The sequence below is a fragment of the Fundulus heteroclitus genome, chromosome 22 (genome assembly GCF_011125445.2).
Source record: "Fundulus heteroclitus isolate FHET01 chromosome 22, MU-UCD_Fhet_4.1, whole genome shotgun sequence".
NCBI classification, from domain to species: domain Eukaryota; kingdom Metazoa; phylum Chordata; class Actinopteri; order Cyprinodontiformes; family Fundulidae; genus Fundulus; species Fundulus heteroclitus.
In genome coordinates, this window is record NC_046382.1 from 39,894,088 (window position 1) to 39,914,990 (window position 20,903).

At 38.6% G+C, this 20,903-nt stretch overlaps 1 protein-coding gene across 1 annotated transcript in view; it reads left to right on the forward strand.

Moving 5' to 3' along the window:
* Positions 1-20,903, forward strand: part of LOC105933296 — a 146,841-nt gene that overhangs the window by 73,298 nt on the left and 52,640 nt on the right. The window contains exons 2-3 of the mRNA XM_036126085.1: positions 6,001-6,105; positions 15,644-15,780. Coding sequence (XP_035981978.1) covers positions 6,001-6,105; positions 15,644-15,780 — 242 coding nt within the window. The remainder of the gene's footprint in view (positions 1-6,000; positions 6,106-15,643; positions 15,781-20,903) is intronic.

Genomic DNA, 20,903 nt, shown 5'->3' on the forward strand with positions numbered 1-20,903 from the left:
TTGAAAAATTCATTCACACGCTAGGTCAGGCAATTTCCACAAACTCTTCCTCAAATCTTTCCCTCAGTTGGATAAATAGGCATATAAAACTGTAATTTCCTCATAGCAACAAGCGCATTCGTCCTGTTGTTTTGCAGTGAGGGCTGTGCAGAAAAAGCTTCTGAGCTGTAATGTGTTTTAATTTGAGATTACTGAACAGCAATTTCCAAGCCGTCCAGCTGGCCATGGTTAATGGAACTCCAAAGCCATCTTCAGCAGGCTAATGCAACCCCACGACATCTTTAATGACATAATGCAAAGCAACGCCATCCCTGATTAAATAATGCAAATGTAATGTTTCGTTTGGTAATAGAATAATGCAACATAAATTTGATGCTTAATGGGATTACGGTAGATGCAGTAATCACTAGTCTGAGGAGCTAATGCTGACTGAAGCGGGAGATCCCTGATGTAATGGTCAAACATGGTGGCCTTTTTGGGACAGTGAAGGATTAAACAAAGCTGGATTTTTTTTTTTTCCCTCTGCGTCTCTGGTGACTTCGATCTGTTCTTTATCACTTATTCAGTCTGCATTTAGACCGAGGTTCTTCCTCTGCTGCAGGCTTCGTGTGCATTTCTCTGAGACACAAACTTGTGGGCAGACATCAACTGAGGGTTAAGACACAGATTGAATTTTAACCAACTTTTAAAGATAAATCAATCTTCCATTAACCAAGTGAAACTGTGTGTGTGTTTGTCAGTAGTGAGCTGGCAGGACTGTCAGAAATATTCAGAGAAGGCCTTGAGGGGGGTCCAGGAATTAAAAGATATAACATGGCAAACCAAGTTTGATTTTATATTTTCTGCTTGAGAGGTGGGTCAGTTTAGTGTTCGGGAAAAATGTTATTATGGCGTACAATATAAGGCCCATACTGGCCTCTTTACATTGGCTGCCTGTTTTTTATCGAATAGATTTTAAGATTCTCTTATTAATTTTTATAAAGCTTTAAATGGATTAGCTCCCCCTTATCTTCTGGAACTTTTAAAATTTCAGCCCATGTCCAGAACCCTACGTTCTAATAATCAGCTTTTACTAACAGTTCCTCGGACCAGACTTAAGAGGAAAGGAGATCGGGCTTTTTCTGCTGTTGCTCCTTCTCTATGGAACAATCTACCTTTCCAAATTAGATCTGCCCACAGCCTGGATCATTTTAAATTGCTTCTTAAAACTTATTTTTATTCTTTGGCATTTAATTAAACTAGTGTTTGATACTTTGTTTTTATTCATTTGTGTTGTTGTCACTCTTGTACAGCACTTTGGTGCAGTTCTATGCCTGTTTTAAAGTGCTATATAAATACATTTGACATTGACATTGAAATTGACATATAAGCTGATATTTCTTCTATTTATTCATTGCTGCCTCTGTCTTTGTCTACCCAAGCCATAGACACGTTGGTGATCATATTGTGATCTGTATCCAGAGGGTGTTTCTTTCATGGCTGTGAGATTCTTACTGACATGATAACATTATTAAGATGATGGGTCGTACGGCTTTTAGTGAAACTTAAAATGGAAACGGTAACCAAGACATTGCTGTATGGACTCTATGTATGGAATTAGAAGTTCTTTACGGCTCGTTGTCATCTAACTAGAGCTGCACAAGAAAATACAAAGGCACAGAAAGTTGTCTCAGTCATGTTAAAACTTTTTGGGACAGAACCACGGGACACACGCATTCAAATTAAATGAAGGAAGGGTTTTGATCATTAAAAGTGAGTGAAACGTGACTTATTTGAACTATGTATGGAGGGGTATGATTAAACATGCAACTTCAATGGTTTTAAAATCCAACAATTGAATGATGATTTCAATTTATTAAAACATTTTCTCTAATGCACACAGTGTCAACATTACACATTAGAGTTTAAATATGTACACACTTTCACCCAAATATTTCAATAGGTTGTGCTAACTGTTCTACAAAGTCTTGTAAGTGGAAAAAGTTAAGGCCCACTCCCCAAGAACCATTTTTTATAGCGACATCGTAAAAATGACATCGTCTGCCATCTAAACAACAACTCATTGTGATGGAAAAGTAAAAATATGTCCACATAAACATATTGATGGATGTTTAAATGTGACTGAAAGTCCATTTGGGTTAAAGGACCAACAAGGCCCTTCTTTCAATGTTTGTGTTTTGACTAGATTTGGGCAGGATGGGAATACAAATAAAATTATTATACCTAAGTAAAGACAAAGGTTTTTCCTTAAACACCCAGTGTACAAGTAATTGAGAAATGTTGTTTTTCTAAGTCCTGAAAGAAGACACAAAATGTTATGAAAGGACATATGTGTGGATGTTAATAGACAACCAAAGAACTACCAAGGACCAAGTCTACTATGAAGTGGAACAACAGTGTCACTCTCCACAGTAAAGCGAGTTTTCCATCGCCATGACTTTAGTGGGTAGTAGCCTCTTCTCCTTTAAGCTCTACTAAAATATGCAGCTGCCAACCTGGACAAGCCAAATGACTTCTGGAGAAGATAAAGTATTGTACCAGACGTTTCTGATGGATACTAAAAACGTGGTTGAGGTGCTACCTGCTTAGGAACCTTTTACTAAATTGTGTGTGGCTGTATGCATGAAGCGTGGCATGGAGGAAATGCAAAATAAATTCAAACTTGTGCTCTTGATTTCTGAGAATGAAGGACTGTGTGTCTAACCAGGTATTCAGCAGCACAGGAGCACCACAGGGGAATGTACTCGCACCATTCCTTTTCACTCTTCACACCTCAGACTTCCAATACAAGACAGATTTATATCATCTCCAGGACTCATACTGCAGTTGTTGGATGCATCAGCGATGGACAGGAAGCTGAGTACAGGAAGCTGGTGAACCGCTGTGTCACGCTATGATATTATAGCTGGACCGTCAACTGGACAAGAGCCAGAGTTTGTTCCAGTATCTTGTGGTCACTAAATGTCGGGGCCACAATGACACAGCTGGGAGATTTATCAATTATTCAAGGCTGCCAAGTGCCCAATTTTGACCCATCCAGGGAAATCTTTTTCACTATTAGGCAGCCTTTTCCCTTCTCCCTTCTTTGATTCACTCCCTCTATGGGTCACCAATTGATGTGGGAGAGAAAGGAACTAGAAAAAAAAAAAAAAACAGATTGCGATGAGAACAAGCTGCTTCTCCATCTTCAACCAGCAGGGGGACTTTTATTCTCTACAAACACCGAGCTGCACATTCACGTTTCCGTTCAGCAAAATCCCAACAGCATGATCCTCATGGTCTTTTTTATAGGGTGACAGTTACATAAATGGCAACGTGACGTGGACCACGAGGACCACTGAACCCAAAACAGATGTTTCCTATCGTCCCTGGATGGAACGCTTATATAACTGTACCGTGTATAACGGAAAATAGCTAAACATTAATCACCCTTGACACTGTTAGGAGGATGTTCAGTGTTAGTGAAAACGTGGTTCAAACTTGGCATGGATAGCCGAGTTTAGACGATGGATGGATGGATGGATGGATGGATGGATGGATGGATGGATGGATGGATGGATGGATGGATTGGCCAGTTGAGTGTCTGTAAACTTCTCACAGCACCTCTCTCCCTTTCTGTTTGTTCATCCACTCACTGGTCAGTAGCTGTGATTGAAGAACCCATTAGGTACTGGAAGCCAAAGAGACACCATCACTCTCTATGAAAAAGTCTGAAACACACACACACACACACACACACACACACACACACACACACACACACACACACACACACACACACACACACACTACATGACAGGTAACAAATTAAAAGCCTGAGTAAGATGAATACACATCACCATAAACACATTTTACTGCGCATGCTGGCTCTGACTGTAACTCACCAGTCCCACCTACACACTTTTGTTTTCATTTTTATTTTATGGCCAATTCTAAGAGAGAGTCTTGATTTATAATTACACAAACAGGATGGGAAGGGTGTTTTTCAGGATTTATTTCATCAGTCATAGTTTATAAGTTGAACGAGCCTCTTTCATGCCTGTGTGACTGTTCAGTCTCTCTTTGTGTGTCATGGCACTCAGTCTTTGTGACGTTTCCGGGAAGATGTGGAAAATGTCCTGTGTGAGCCAAGACATCTGCTTCCATGTGTAGGGTGTTGTTTGAAAGCAGATAAGGTTTTCACAGCTGATTCAAATGTAAGTCGCTATAGATTAGAATTAGAGTTGAAAATGCAGATAAACCTCAAACAAAGAGAAGTTGTCCAGAGAAACAGTTTTTGTTAAAATACAATATGCAAAAGAACATTCTTCCTCTGAATAATGCATTCTTGGCCTTTAGCCCTCTGCCAACACTACAATACTTTTCTTAAACTGTGGTCGGCAGTTAAGAAAGATCTTTGTTCATTTCGGAAATCAAGTCAATTTTATTATGTTCTTAAACTGCCCCTTTGGACCATCAACATGGAATTATCTTCCTGATATAAGCCTGAAGATGGTTTTTCACATTAGCTTTTGTCTTCTCTGTGGTCAGCACTGGTTTTCTCCAGTGAATTACAATTTTTTTTAGTGGATACAGTTGCATAGGTGGGCATAGCCAATGCCTGCACAGATAGATTATACAAGAATATAACTACTTGCATATAGTCAGTGTTAATGTTTAGACATTTTTTATTAAGACTGTGCCAATATTTGATGTTGAGTTGACATTTTTGCAGCCCAGTCTCTTTCCTATTGTTGATAACACGAGCTAGCTTAACTGAGGCAGCTGTGGCGTCCTCCTGGATGAGCTGTCAATGCACTCTTTGGCTGGCCAGCCCCTTCTGGGAAGCTTCACCGCTGGTCCGTGGTTCTTCCAGTGTTGGATAACGACTTCCGCTGTTATCTCAAAGCCTCAGACAGGACGTTGTTTCTCATCTAGAATTTCTTTTTGTTCTGGTTTATTTCCATTCCTAAATGAAACCATTTCAAAACTGCATTTTGTCTTTACTGTTTGTTAGATTTTTTTTGATCATCCTAAAAATGTAAGCATGGCAAAGAAGCAAAAACGCACCAAATCTGTAAGGTGGCAAAGACGGTACAGCATTGTATACTCTAAATACTCCAAATACACCTCAATACTAAACATCCATCCATCCATTTTCTGAGTCGCTTATCCCTCATGGGGTCGCGAGGGGTGCTGGTGACTATCTCCATCATTCAATGTGTGAGAGGCGGGGTACACCCTGGATAGGTCGCCAGTCTATAGCAGGGCAACACAGAGACAGACAGGACAAACAACCATTCACACACACACTCACACCTAAGGACACTTTAGAGAGACCCAATACTAAACTAAACAAAAAAAATTACTTTTGCTGAAATTCTTGCAGACTTTTTATTGTGAAATAAAGATTTCGTTTTGTGAGAATTCTTTTTTGCCTTAATGCAACCAACAAGTTTATCCACAACCTGTCCCACATCCCAAGACCAAAGGAGCAGTGGCAGAGCCCTAACAAATCATTGTACCTGCCTGGTCAGCATCATCTGGCTATGAGTCTGGTTCAGTCTCCATGGTGACCAACTGCTGGACTGGCCCATGGGTGAAGGTTGTTTCTACTACTTCCATGACTACGGCGGGTCTGATATCAGGCGTTCACCACAGCATAAGAACGTGTCACAGCAGACCCAACGCTTTGTTGCATATAGGGAGGAATGTTTGCTGTCAGCCAGCAATCCCGTCCAGCTGGACTCAGACATGTTACCAAGGAAGGTTCAAAACACAAGCGACTGTACATGCAGCCGTTATTTTACGGATGTATGATTATAATACATGATTAATAAATACATTCCTCAGCAAAACAATTCGGATAATTCTTCAAGAGGAAGTCACCACAGAGATGAGGGGCTGTTTCTTTCTCAAGTGATCTGATTTTTGGATCTTTACAAAGATGCTCAATGGAGAAAAAAAAGTCATATGCATCTAATAAATAATTTTCCTCCTTTTCTCTCTATCTCACTACAGGATGAAGGAGACTCCAGGTTTTACTGTGAGCTGTGCAACAAGCAGTATGTGAGACAGCAGCAGTACGAGAACCATATTAACTCCTACGACCACCATCACAAGCAGGTGAGTCAGCTGGCTTCAACAAGGCGCACAGAGGTTTCCTCCATCAACCCAGCTCCAAAAAACGTATGGTAGTATAATACAATGCCTCGCAAAAGTATTCATACCCTTTGAATTTTTGCAACATTTTTTCCAATTACAACCACAAGCTTCAATGTATTGTATTGAGATTTTCTTTGTTTTGGACAAACACAAAGTAGTGCACTGCTGTGAAATAAAAGCAAAATGAAAATTAATTTTCCTTTTTTTTTTGTTTTAACAAAAATGTGAAACGTGTGGTGATCACTAATAATGACACGTACTCTGATATATACCTGAATACACGGTAGTGCGAAGAGTGCTGCTGCCTAGGGAGCATCACCAGAAGTTCTACAAGAAGGTGCTCTGGGCAATATGATGCCAAAATTGACCTTTCTGGCCTGCAAAACACCGTGTCAGGGAAACTAACTTCAAATCACAGTGAAAACCCCATCCCCAGGGTGACACATGGCAGTGGCAGCATCTTGGTGTTGCAATGCTTTTCTGTAGCAAATGAGTCAGTATGCAGGGAAATATTGGAAAAAAGACCTCTTAGAGGCTGCAAAAGAGTTGAGACTGGGGTAGAGCTTCACTGCCCAGCAGGATAAGGAGTCTAAACACATTACAAGCTGCAACTGAAGAGTTTGGATTCCACATATTCATGTGTAAGAATGGTCCAGTCAAAGTATAAACCTTATCCAATCTGTGGCAGGACTGAAAATGTAACGCTTGCGGATCCTCTCCCTAAAATCTGCCTGAGCTTGGGTTACTTAGCAATAGAAATTGATCAGAAATGTCAGTATCTCCAGTGAACATGTGGTAGAGACATACCCAGGACCACTTTGGAAGCTTACAGCTTCTACAACCCTGCAGGGAAGGTGACGGAAACCACAAACCATTTTATTGTCATTTCACAATAATGTGCTGCTTTGTGTTGATCTAGCGCATAAAATCTCACTGTGTTAATTTAGCGGGTTTTTTTTCTTGTAGTGTGAGAAAAATCTGGTTTAAGGATTAAGGTGCGTGAATACTTTAGCATGCTACTGTATAAACAGCAGATCATTCAGTCTGTTACACACAGAGCAGCTACAATGCCTGAAATGCCTAAAGATAAATATTAAAAAGACAGATAAATAACAATATATATATATATATATATATATATATATATATATATATATATATGTATATATATATATTTGTATTTGTGTTTTAAAATTTGCAGTCTCTGGTTACTTATCTAACCACAGTTTGCTAAAAGTGGATGAGTGGAGGGCTGAGAGCTTGCAGCGGTTCTGATCCTTTCAAAATTATAGATGCTAGGAGGCATGTATTTGCCACAATTATCATTTGTTCACTTGCAGGCCAATGAAAGAGCCATAATATTTGTCAGAGTTAGCGGCGTGTCAGAGTTATTAGGTTTTTTGGAGGACAAGGAGCATTTAGGGCATATTGTTGGAGACTGCAACATTTGCAGGAAATGGATTTTCCAGCAGTAATATTCTCCTGCCTGCACACATCCAGCCACGCCGCCCGCTTTTTTTAGTTCACGGTCATCTTTTTGGCATTAATGTTGTTTTCAGAAAGGCGGTACGTCATAAAAACGCTTTTTGCTTCTGTGACAGATGCGAATGGTCTGTCTGAGATAAACCATAATGCTCCGTTTGTCATAAAGAGGTGGAAATGTTTTCCTTTTAAAAGTACAACCCACATTTAGCAGAAAAAAATAAATAGATATTTTTTTTGGCTTATTGTTCAATAAGTTTTATTTAAGAGGACGTTTTATGTAAAAAGGATTTAAAATGTTTGAGGTGTTTCCAACCAAAACAGATCACTCATGTCAAGTTTTTCCTGTTTTTGCCTTTTTTACTACTTAAATGTTTCATATTATGAATAAAAATGTATTATCAGACAAAGTGAACCCGGGTAAATACATGAAGCAGTTTTCATTGAACAAACAAGCTATCCATACAACGGTGGCCCTCTGGGGCCGATCGGTTCTGATAGCTTTTTTGCTGGCAACGACTGCTACCAAGCGTTGCACTCGCTGGCAGTGAGTCTTAGACGTCCCAGTGGAGCTGCCTTCTTCTTTTTATTTTGCAGAACTGCTTTAATTCAGCCACACGTTACAGGATCTGAATTAGATTTAAGTACGAGCTGCAACCATATCCTTTTTTTGTAATTCAGAGATGCTGCGGTGCTGTGGATTACCCAAAGTGTGCTTTAGCTCAGCCGCTGATGGACGGACATTATCCTTTAAAGTTTTCTGATGCAGAGGGGACGTTACGGTCTCCAGCCAGTTGTCCAGGTCCTGAAGCAGCGAAGAAGCCCCAGTTCATCACACCAACACCACCATGTTTGTCTGCATTAGATTATTGTTCTAAACTCCTGTTAGTATTACACCAGCTGCCCGTTTTGTTCTATCTTCCAATAGACTACTTTCCCAAAAGACTTAGGGGATATTCCAATGGTTGGTAACCAATGTGAGCCAGACCTTTCTTATCTTTGAATCATGAACACTGACCTTTTACTGAGACTAGGGAATGCTTTAGATGGTTTTCTGGGTTCATTCAGTACCTCCAGGATGAGTCATCATTGCACTCTTTATTATTTGCACTCATAAATTTGGTACCGGTCATTATTGGGAAGGTTGTGGACTCCCTCTGGAGTCCCAAAGCCTTAGAAATCGTGATGTTCCCTTTTCCAGACCGATGGATGCCAGTGACTTCATTTCTTCTCTTTTCTTGAGTTTTTGCAGATCGGGGCTTGATATGTGGCCTTTTGAGATCTTTTTACCTACTTCCTGTCGAGCAACAGGTTCTAGTTTAGCAGTTTTTTCGCCTTACAGGTCTGGCAGTCATCGTGGTCAAACTCAAGCTTCCAAAAAATATTGTTATTCATTACTTTAAAAGGGGAGCAATCACGTTTTCATAACTGGCCCGATTAGTCCATTTAGCTTGTTCCCTTCTTAAATGAAACCACCATTCGAGAACTGTGCTTTCTACTTGCTCCGGTTATCTCTGTCTAACAGTGAAATCTGTTGATCTGAAACATGGCAAAAAATGTTAAATTAAAAACACTCAAAGAGGAGGAATCAGTCTGAAGCGGAGTAAATACTTTTCAACAGCATTGTAGATGCCTAACCTTATGATCCTCACTGCCAGCGTTCTGTTGAAGCCAATCTGCCCGCACCTGCAGGCTGCATGGAGGTAGAACACCATGAAAGAAAAGAAGCTGGCCTTCTTTTGTTTGTTGACTTTGGCCCTTTGGCATCTCCAGCAGGACTTCATGCTAAGTTTATTACGTAAAAGGAAAACAAACGTAATAAGCGCAGCCTTGGATTAGGGATAGTTGCAGAGCAGTGAGACACCACACACACAGACCTTGGACCGGTTTGTCTTATTCTAGATAAATAAGCAAATAAGCGGAGGGAGCATGCAAAAATCTCATTACTAATGAAGTCAAATCCTAATAAGTATCTGCAGAACAGCGAGCTGATTTTACATTTTAATAATGCATTTGTTCATTAATTCCCACATAACACAGCTGTGCAGTAAATTCCACACAAATGCTACAGTAAGCCTACAGTATAATTAACAAAGCAATTTAATTTGCTGCTTAGGGGGGGAGGGGGTCTTTAAAGAGCCTGTGCCCAAGGGCTCATCGTCTCATAATCAGCTTGTGTGCTGCATGGTTTCATGTTTGATTGATGAATATCTCAACTCGTTTCTGAGCCCGGGCTGCTGACACCATGTAAAATATGAAAAGGAACAGATTTACGGCGTTATGTCTGTTTAACCCTGTCACCTAGGTGAACAAGGCTGTTAAACCCTGGATAGAGTAGCTGCTTTATCCGACGTTTTAGGAGGAATAAGATAAGAAAAGAATAAGAAGGGCTGATTTATTTGCCAGTTTACTGTAAGCACTGCTACCCCCAACCCCGTCCCAGACACACACACACACACACACACACACACACACACACACACACACACACACACACTGGCAGCCATTACCGCTCTCCGCAGCAGGTGTTTTTATATTTTTTTTTAACCTAATTCAAAGATATTATATACTAACTCCAAACATGTCAGCTTAACTAGCTGTTTCTGGCATGACAGAAAAAAAACCATGCACTTTCACCGCGCAGGCCATTATAACGCAACACTCTCTGTGACTCTGTTTTCCAGCCGAGTGCCGTTCACTTATCACCAGTTTAGCTTCACTATTAACAAAAACTAGTTAAGCACAATTCAAACAGGGAGAATCTGACTCAAACTGTGTCCAGTCCACTCAATATCACCAAAATCACCAGTCCCATAATCTGTTTCTTGTTCGTATAGCTTTTTCTTATTGAAAAAAACTGTATAAATATATAGACCCTGACAGCATAAATCGGTTAGCATGTCAGTCATGTTATGGCATAAAACTTACAGCGTGCCTCGATGCACCTTTTGAACGTCTGTTCAGTTCCCTTTGCTTCTCTTTCCTCACTTAAACTGAATTCTAATTTGAGCAAATTGGAGAAAACTGCTCTCCTTCTCGTACTTCCTGCTTTAGCTGTCAGAAAGCAAAATGATTCTGGAAGCTTTACTTATGGTCACTGCCAAAGCAGTTCGGAGGTCCACCTGCACTAAAACCCATTTCTGTTGAAGCACGTCAGCGGCCCAGCTTCTGAACTTTTACTTGAGCTGTTATTTCTCCTGGTACATGTCCAGCTATACGTCTTACCTGTGCGATGGTCGGAGAAACTTAGAAGAGTCAGTTAAGCTGTGACTTCATTCCTCTGCTTGTCTAAACTTTACACTGAAAAGTAGCTGCAATACTGGAAAGTAAAAAAATAAAAATAAAACTCATAAAGAGAAACACTCAGCATAATAGATTTTTCATTGCAAGGACATGAGCCTTGATTTTATACTCTACGTTAAGGGTGAAAAGGAAAGCATTGTTATCATTTTTAAAGCAAGCAGAGTGGCAGAGGCTATAATATTAGAACCCAACAAAACTAAAGATCTGTTCTGTTCCATTTAAATATCCCAGATCGGCAAAAGGACTCTGTGCAAACACGGCACTTTCTGATAGCCTCAAACGTTCCCCTCCAGCCAGGGCACAGTCACCATAATGCCAGCCATAGGCCCAGCCTCTGAGGAGAGAGCTCCTGATGGTTTTTGAACAGCAAAACAACAAAAAGAACAATATTTAAAATGCATCAAAATCCGCTACATGCCCCTAAAATGTCAAAATGAATTACTCAGAAAATAACCTGGTTTGTTTGGTATTTCATACAGACGTTCCGCTGTAAAAAAGCTGTCACGAAGAAATCTTTAAAACGACCACAACAACAAAATACAGCAAATTAAGTTGACCAAGATAACTTAGCGACAGAAATACAAAAAACAGGAAATGTGCACATTTTTAAGACGTTCCTAAAGTCTTGATGGTCCTTTTTCAGCCTAAAAATAACCCCAGCACCGAGCACAATGGGTGAATAAACACACGTGGCGCCATCTAAAGGCTGCACCGCAGAAATATCAGAAAGCATAACAATAAATAAAATTAAATTAATAAATCACTAATAATAGTAATGCCAAACCGAGCCTGACCCTCTGAGATACCTTGTGGCAAAGTGGCAACTTGGTGTGATCGAAGACCAACCGTTATTAATTAAATGCACCAATCTAACAGTAACTGGAACAGCCTGATATCAGAACATCACAGATAAATTAATTTCCCATTTATAAACGCAAACAGGGACACAGCATCAAGGTAAGAACCAATCAATCCATCTATTAATAATGTTTTTACTTCAGACCGTAGAGGCTAAGAAGAGCATTGCTAGTATAAATCAAAACATTTACTCACGTTAATCAACTCTGCAGTCAAATCCTAGCAGTTTTAGCGTCCGTTTCAGTGAACACCAACGTTCAGTATTGTACTTCCATTGTTGTCATTGTAAATAAACAGGTACAGAATAATTTATTAACAAATTGAGCAAAAACAAAGTGTAAAACACCAAAAAATACAACTAATATGCCTGTAGGATGTGATAATCTTTCATAAAATCTTTGTATGCAACCAGAGTGAGTTACTGATATATAAACTAACCTTTAAAGGACCATAGCACACGTTCCATAAAAGAGGACCTGTGAAGCATCAAGGATCATTCATTCATTCATTTTTATTAATGCCCCTGAACATTTATAGGTCAGAATTACAGTGCCTGATCAAGTAAAACCAATGACAAAAAAAAAGAAACAGTTGAATTTATAAATATAACACAAACATATTACATTTCTGTTCATGTCAAGTATTTTGAAAAAAAAAAACTGACATAAATGTATTTGAAAAAAAAACAACAAATAATTTATTGACTATGACTGCATATGTCTTTGTAGTCGGATTGTTAATTTTAGGATCTCATTTGACAAAGTTTGAGAAAATCAAGTGGGTCACTCTAAAAATGTATAATTTTTAGAGTAGGAGAAAGAAGAAACACAAAAGCTGAAGAGTGGAATAAAATGATGGAACAATGCAATTTAGGCTGGAACTTTAAATGAGAAGTGGATCCCATATAAGACACCGAGTTCAACTCCAAAACACAGATTATGAAAAATTTATGCAAAAAAAAAAAAAAAAAATCACAAAAGTTTTTCTTATTAATTTCTTATTTAGACTGCTAACAATAAAAACATCCAATTATATGGTTGTCCAATTCTTTTGATTAACTTATATTCTTTCAAAATCCTAGCCTGTAGGCTGAGGACTGGTAACAACATATCCAACATTATCTTAATGTGAAATTACTCAAAAGGTTACTTTTCATCAGTGGTTCCATTTGATAAACGTTTCAGTTTAATCACTTGCTTGCGCCGTACATGTTTTACTTAGAACAATTATTCCTACAGACTCTGACCTTTTCTGTCTTCAGTTATTGGACTTTCGTTTAAGATAGCAGGAACTGGGTCTGCTCTGATTGGCCGTTTGGTTAACGCTCTGGTGGGAACTAATCTGGTTCTCCAAACTGAGCTCATTCACAGAATGTTCTGCTGCATGTAGAACACTGTCTGCTGATAAAAAAAACAGAACAGAACCCAACTTCAAAACAATATGAATGTGCCTTTTAATGAAGTCCAGACTCAGTATTAATTTACTCCGCCCTGGTAAATCAATCTAAGCTTGTTGGGCACGGAAAGTTTCCAAAGTTTTCTTTGCGGTGATTTCTTCTCATCCCGAAGACTGTATAGTTCTGGATACCCTGGCCTTGTGATTACAGCCTGCTGTGAGCCCTGCTGTCATTTCCTCCACCCCAACACAACATCCAACCCTTCCACCAAATGCAGAGGCTACAAGCAGCAGCAAGCTTTAACAAACCCCACTGCAGCCGCCTGCCTGCCTGCCTGCCTGCATCTGTCTGTCTGCCTCTGCGTTTCATCCGTCTGTCTATTTTTGTTCGCCCATCCATTTGTCAGTCCCACTGCCCGCCTCACTGTCTATCTGTCCGTTTGTCTGTGATGTGAACTCATCCCTGTGTTATTATCATTGTTATCTGTGACACGCGCGCGCACACAGGGACGCGCGCACACACGGGTGCGTAAGTAGCGGTGGGTCTGCAGACGGAGCTCAGTAAGTGAATTAAGCTGATCTGGACCGCGCTAAAGCTGACTCTGCTGACTTAGTGAGTGCCAGTGGCAGCTGGCTGGGTATTTGTCAGATGGGGCTGCACTGCATTAAAAAATGTAGTAATCATTTTATTGGTGTGCATAAAATATTAGGCATCTAAAAAAAAAACACAGCTCTATTCGTCAGTAATTTAATTCTAGCGTGAAATAAGGGGAAAAAATTGATTTAACAGCGCAATATAGAGTATATATAAACCTATAAGTATAAAGTTGTTTAATTTTTTTGTGTTGTATGTATAGCTTTTCATTTTGCCGATTTTTCTTACTGTTCATTCAAATCCTCATGTAAAGATCAAACAAAAGATCAAATAAAATAGAAGAAAAAAACAATAACTCATGTTTGTATAAAGAAAACACTGGAAAGAACACACGTGGCTGAAATGTTTGTACATTTAGATCAGGTGCTTTGGTCTGTAATTTTCTTCTATAGTTTTAAAACAATCTGAAACAGTTGTCTTCATTAACTGCCAACATTTGGACGTGTCCCGGCGCGCCACACACAGGTCAGAACAACACAAGTCTTCAGGACTCATCCATGTTTTACGTCAGGATCCTGAAAGCAGAGCACCTAAAAGAAATTCACACACCACAAATTGTCTTATATGCACACAAGATTGCATTTAGTCTCGTAATCTTCCTTAGCTGCTTGCTTCAAAAATGTATTGGTATTAGAAAGAGTTTAGAACACGTAAAGTGGCATCAAAAAGGGTTTAAGTGCACCTTTTCAACGTATTATTACAATCTGGCAACAAATTACAGCAAATTATGATAGAAAATTTGTCTTTAAATGATCATTAATGAGACTGTTAATTGGAAAATGTTATATGTTTTATTTTTGCTAAAAAATTCTGTTTTGTTTTATTGTTTGTGCGTGTTTTTCTTCACCATTTAATTTCCACATTCTGACTTTATCCTCTCCAAAAAAAATCTGTTACTGTTACATACCATTTACTTCTGACCCTTATGTGCCTTAAAACACAAAAAAAGATCAAGTCCAATTGAATGAAATGAAATCTAAATGAAAATCAAATTGCTTTAAAATTTAAATCAAAGAATAAAACAAACATTCCTTGATTATATTATCATTATTGTAATTATTATTATTATTATTATTCATGCTGGGTTGGAACTCAGACCTCCCTGGAAAAAAGTGAATTTCTAAACATTTATCCATGAATGCTAAGTATAGTACCTGCAGGACCAAAGACGGCCTACTGGTACGTCTACAGGTTTGTAGACAAGTTTGCAAGGTTGGCCGAAACTAAAGAACTCATGAACACACAATTTAAACGTTTTTATTGCTTTCGTATTGATCAGTGACCCAGTTAGACCAAAGACCTGAACACTAACGGTGCTTTTATCTGGATAATCAAGCTGCACTCTCAGTGCCGACTTCTAGTGACCTGTGTTGCTGATACGCAATTTGGAGGTGTGCAGCCTTTTCCTCCGCCCTGAGCCCCACATTCTAGCAGGAACTGCACCACTTATCGCTTACCAAGGCTGAGTGCGACGCTGTGAGCCGGGTGTCAGCATGGCGAGGTCACATGGCCAGCTTCACCTTATGAAACCAGTGGGTACGAGCCCAGTGTCTTAGGTATACTGCAACATCTCTTAACCCAAGTGATAGAACAGATAAACCCAAGTACCACCATGTCACCATAGCAGAACTTTCATGCATTGTCCTGTCCAGAGGTCCACCGTGCATCGCAATGTCTCACCAGGGCCCAGCAAACAGTAAAGTTTCAACTTAAAGACTTTTTTTGGTCACACGACGTCCTGTAGTTCTAAAAATGCATGCAGCACTCATTGTAGTACGAATGATTAGAGCGTTGGTTGTCTTGCAGCGCCTGAAGGAGCTGAAACAGAGGGAGTTTTACAGAGCGCTGGCCTGCAGGAGGCAGAGGAGACGCAGGGAGGAGAAGAGAGAGGAGAGAGCGCTGAGGAGAGTGCATCAGCGTGACGTGAGGAGGACCGGAGAGTGGTGAGCAACAGCCGTTCCTTCTTTTGTTTACACTTTAATCCATTTGTTGCCCTGGTGGTGCACAGCTCTCCCCCCCCCCCACCACAGCCGATGTTGGCATGCTTTTTGAATATTTTATGCAACCTACGTAAAAATGTTGCATGTTGGTGAAGAAAGAAGTGCTTTGTCTTTTCTACCCTGAGTTAATGTTCTTTTATATTGCAATATATTCAATGTAAGAGACTGCTTGTAATAATAAATCTGCTGAAGCTAATCACCTGACCGTGCAGCTCTCACTGCATCCACTCCATTATTTCATCAGGCTGACATTTATCGTTTCCCTGCGTTCTCTCTGCTTTAATCAGCCTCCTTTCTATGTAGCTTTCTATGAAAGGAAATTCTGATATGTACCCAGCATGAAACAGCACAGAGAAAAGGTTAGGTGAACATTTATTCAACGTATTTATCTGAGTAGGTGGAGCTCAAAAACAGAAGTAAAAGGCATGTAATTGTTGCAATTTGGACTTGATAAAAAAAAGGATATTTTGTGTCTATCTGGGTTTTATTTAGGCTGTTAAGCAGCTGGAGTTCCCCTGATTCACTGCCAACATTTTGACATTTCCCAGCAGGCCACAAACAGGCCAGAGCAACACCTTCACAGGACTCAAAGTTCTCATTGTTTTACATTCTCGCCATCAGCACCTTGAAATGGCTCACCTCAAAGAAATGCAGGCAAATTGTTTGTAAATTATATTTGATATGCGTTGAGATGGCGATGGTTGAGTTAAAGAGGTTGAGAACAGCTACAGTGGCATTAAAGAACAAAAGTACGGTTTAAAACTGGGAAATAAAGCATTTACCTCGAAAAGTATGATCTAGATTGTAAATATATTTGGAAAATGAATGTAAGACAACATGCTGCTTCACTGTTTCACAAAAGGTAATTAGATTTAAAGCACATTATATGAATGAGTATTTTTAAAAGTGATTTTTTTTTACACATTTTCATCCTTTAACGGACAAGGTACAGTTAGTTTTATTTTGTAATTGAATTACTGTTTTTGTTTGTGGCTACCGGATGTGTTAGCACTGCAGCACAGCTAGCTTAAACAGGAAGTTATAAAAGTAGCGGTTTAAAACACTCATGGAGTATCGCTCTTGGATTTTGTTTGTTTCATATTTGGACTTTTTTGTCCTATGACAACAATTTAAGAAGATAAACATTGTAGTGAGCGTGGAGCTGTTTTAAAAAATGTTGTTGCTAGGGAATTTTAGTTAGTCCACCATTTGCTTACATGCAGCTGCTTTGACAGGATGCACTAGTCTATGATTGAACTAAATGGAAAAAATCCTGTTATTCACATAGAAGACATTTTAGCATCATAATTATTCCCAGTATATCCACAACATGCAGATTTGTCTTCCTGCTCATCCATCCTCTCCTGAAGAAAAAAAGTGTTTGTTTCAAAAGTTGTTTTTTTCATGTATAGCTTTTGAAGTTTGTTGTAACTGCCAATATTTACTAAATACTCAGTACTTCTGTGGTAATGGTTTCGAGAGGCCGGTTACACCCTGGACAGGTCGCCAGTCTTATTATTATTATTATTATTATTATTATTATTATTATTATTATTATTATTATTATTATTATTACTACACTAAAAATGAGGGTTCATACAGGAAACCAAATTATGGAAAAGTAACATTTAAAGTTAAGCTGTACAGCAAAAGATAAAGACTTATCAGAAGGGGAAAGGTACCGTGCAATTGTTATTAGATAATAAGGCATATGTAGATAAAAATATAATGTTCAAGTTGAATGCCCCAAACAACACTTCCTGAGAAGCTAAAAGTGTGCAAAGAGACATCAGCATGTGAGAGACGGTGTAAATAAATCTCAATGGCATCAAGAACCTGTGGAGACAGCAGTAAACATGTAACAGACCATGAACTAGGCTGGTGGTGTATTCGATTCTCAGCCGGGAACAATAGCCCTTACAGCTTTGGAAAAGAAGCAGTTTTAAGTCGATTAGTCTTTGATTTAATGTTTCTGAATCGTTTACCTGATGGAAGTGGGACAAAGCGCATTGCCTTAGTGGGGACACATCTGGTCCTTTTCTGGACTTGTGCAGCGTAAACCGTTGCAAGAAGAGCTGTGATTAAAAGTAAAAGTATAACTGATGATTCTGTCACAGCGTTTACAATTTACAGCCCACAAACTGTCTCTCTAAACTTTATTGGAACATGTAATGGTAACAAACATTAATGGGACTTTGCCGACACAGATGTGCAATGATAAGCATATTTCACAGTATCTCTTAAACAATAAAAATCTCCCCTCAGCCAGTGGACGTGTGCAATATTCACTAGTAAAAACCTTCAGAAAGTGTCTCAAAGGGGCTTTAAACATGACCCCCCCCCCCTTCTTAAATCAATACTGATTACTAATATAGTCAATCCTGGGGAGCTTGGATAGTTTAATTTCAGTGATACTGTGAAACATTGCTGTGAAACATTGAAAATGGGTTTCAACTCCTAAAAATGGCTTTCATGGCTATCTATTCTGTCCACCTTCACAAAGGCTGAAAGCAGTCCAAACTTAATTTTATTGTTTTAATAAAATGTCCAAAAAGATTAGCTGATTTTATTTACATATTCAAATGCAAGCCCTGTAAAGAACTAATACTTAATGAACAGTGGTTGGGTCTAAATGTTGTGTTTGGAAACAAACGATCAATTACTCTTGTTTTATTAATCAAGGAGAACAATGAACCGTCAGGGCTTTCAAACCAGGACATGAGTAACAGATCAGGGTAGATAGCAAAAGTACTATATCCAGACCTCTGGGGTAAATGTCTTCCTTAGTTAATCTGATTTGGCCCCTTGTTCCTGCTGGGGAAATTAAAAGAATCACCCATTAAAACTACAGTGCTCGCTCAAAAAGCTTCCTGCTCTTTATTTATTGGAAACAGATGAACAAAATCACTGTCATTATGTTTTATATAATGTGCAAACCTTATGCACCAAACATTTAGATTTTTGCATTGGTCAGAGACTGGTGTAAGGAGAAAATGTTATGAAACATTTTTTTTGTTGCACATAAATAAAATATATTAAATATGAAATACAAACCCTCCAAAATTAGATGCAAATATACTAGCAGAGGAATTAGGGTTTTAAGAAATAACTGATTTATAAGAATTAGCCATGCCATGAGATAAAACGTAGTTATGAAGATATGCAGATAAACAAGGTACACTCAACGACTTCGTAAAAGCAAAGCTTATTCATTTTAAAAAATCAAAACAAATTATTAATAGATGCATTTATTAGAAATACGTTAAACTACCAACAACTTGGATGCGGAAATATATAGAAAGAGTCAAACAGCAGAAATTAACTCCGCCTTCAGAAACACATATTGTCGTGTCTCTGTTTATCACTTCTGATTTACACATGTGCTTTTATGTGTCTGAAGCCTCAACATATCTAAGCGTGAGTGTTTAAAAACCAAACACGGACTTGGCTGCTTCTTGCTAAAAACATGTTGTGAGGACGGTTCACCTGGCGCGCCTCCAGGAAGCGAATACAGCGCATACAGTGCCACATGTGAGCACGGTTTGAGCTCCGAGCTGCAAGTCACAACCCAAACACGCCCACACCATGAGAGCATTGATCCGTGCCAGAAAGCAGTCCCTGCAGACGCCATCAAAACATTCACAGCTCTTTAATCTAAGCATGAAAGTTTTCTACATATGAATTTTTGATTAACAAGTTAAGATCCGATATGAACTGTAAATAAAAATGAATGATTTGAATATATCCATGGTTTATATTCGGTTCAAAAATAACACCAAATATGTTATTGAATATTAGGTTCTCATTTTGAAGTTTCCTGCTGCTCATTAGTTAAACAGCTTATCACTGGCATGCATCACCTCCACAACTGTTAGTGTCTGAGAGCTGAAGGGACCGACCGCTGTTTCAAAGTGACATTTTTTTTTCCTACTAATCCTGATGTAGAATATTAGCTGCTCTAAGGTTCAAGGTTGTTCTGCTTGTTTCATAATGTCAAATATTATTAATGACAAACCGAGATGAAGAGCTTGCAGGTCAGTTCCACAGCTCCTACTGTGCAGAGATGTTGTTGAAATAACTGTAGAGTGTGGGGTGACCCTGCAGAAATAAGATATATCTCTCAAAGAGACCCCCCCCCCTCCCCACCAGCCCCCTCGAAGAAGAAAACAAACTGCAGCAAAAATTTACTAGTATGGTAATAAACTTAATGGCTCCAAGGTGCAACATCTACAAAACAATCCTAATCCCAAAACAAGGTTTCTAGTGCAACTCATATCAGTACAATGTGAAAAACACTTCATAAAAAATTATTTTAGCGATTGATTAATCTATTGATCATTCTGATAATTAATAGAGTAATCAGATAAAAAATTGACAATCTGCAGATTTTCAAATAGCTAGTTACATTTATTTTATGAGTAAAAGAAATAAAGGAAAAAATTGCAAATTACCAAAGAATGCAATTCTTATTTTTAATAACAATGCTAAATCTGCAACTAAAAAGTTCCAGGATCAAAATGTTAAACGTTCAGCCCTTTCTGGTTGACTTAACATCAATACAGTGCAGCTGCCTCTGTAGTGAAAATGGTCACAAACCAAAAACACCCAAAGTTTCAGTTGTGTATTACATTCTGGATTATTTTCTTTTAGATTAAAAAATAATTATATTGAAATAAAACAGAACCCATCTAGTTTACTTCAGAGCCTAAGTTAAACTCTTTTTTTTTTTAGTCCACAAATAGATAATGAAATAATTGCACATTCATCAAAAAGGTAAACAACTAGTTTATTTTAGGCATAATAACTACTGGCTTTTTCAAACTGTTGTTACCAATGTTTAATAGGATAGAAATACTTTTACTGTCCCACAGTGGGGAGAATTTGCATGTGACAAAACAGGTAGGCCTAGACACCAGACTTACACGAAAGATTAATTAATATGAAAAAGCTAAATTAAAGTTAAACTATACAGCAGAAGAGAAAGAAAACCACTGTGCAATTAGATAATAAGGCATTTTCAAATAAAAATTAAGTGTTCAAGTTGAAAATTGAAGAAAAATCAGTAG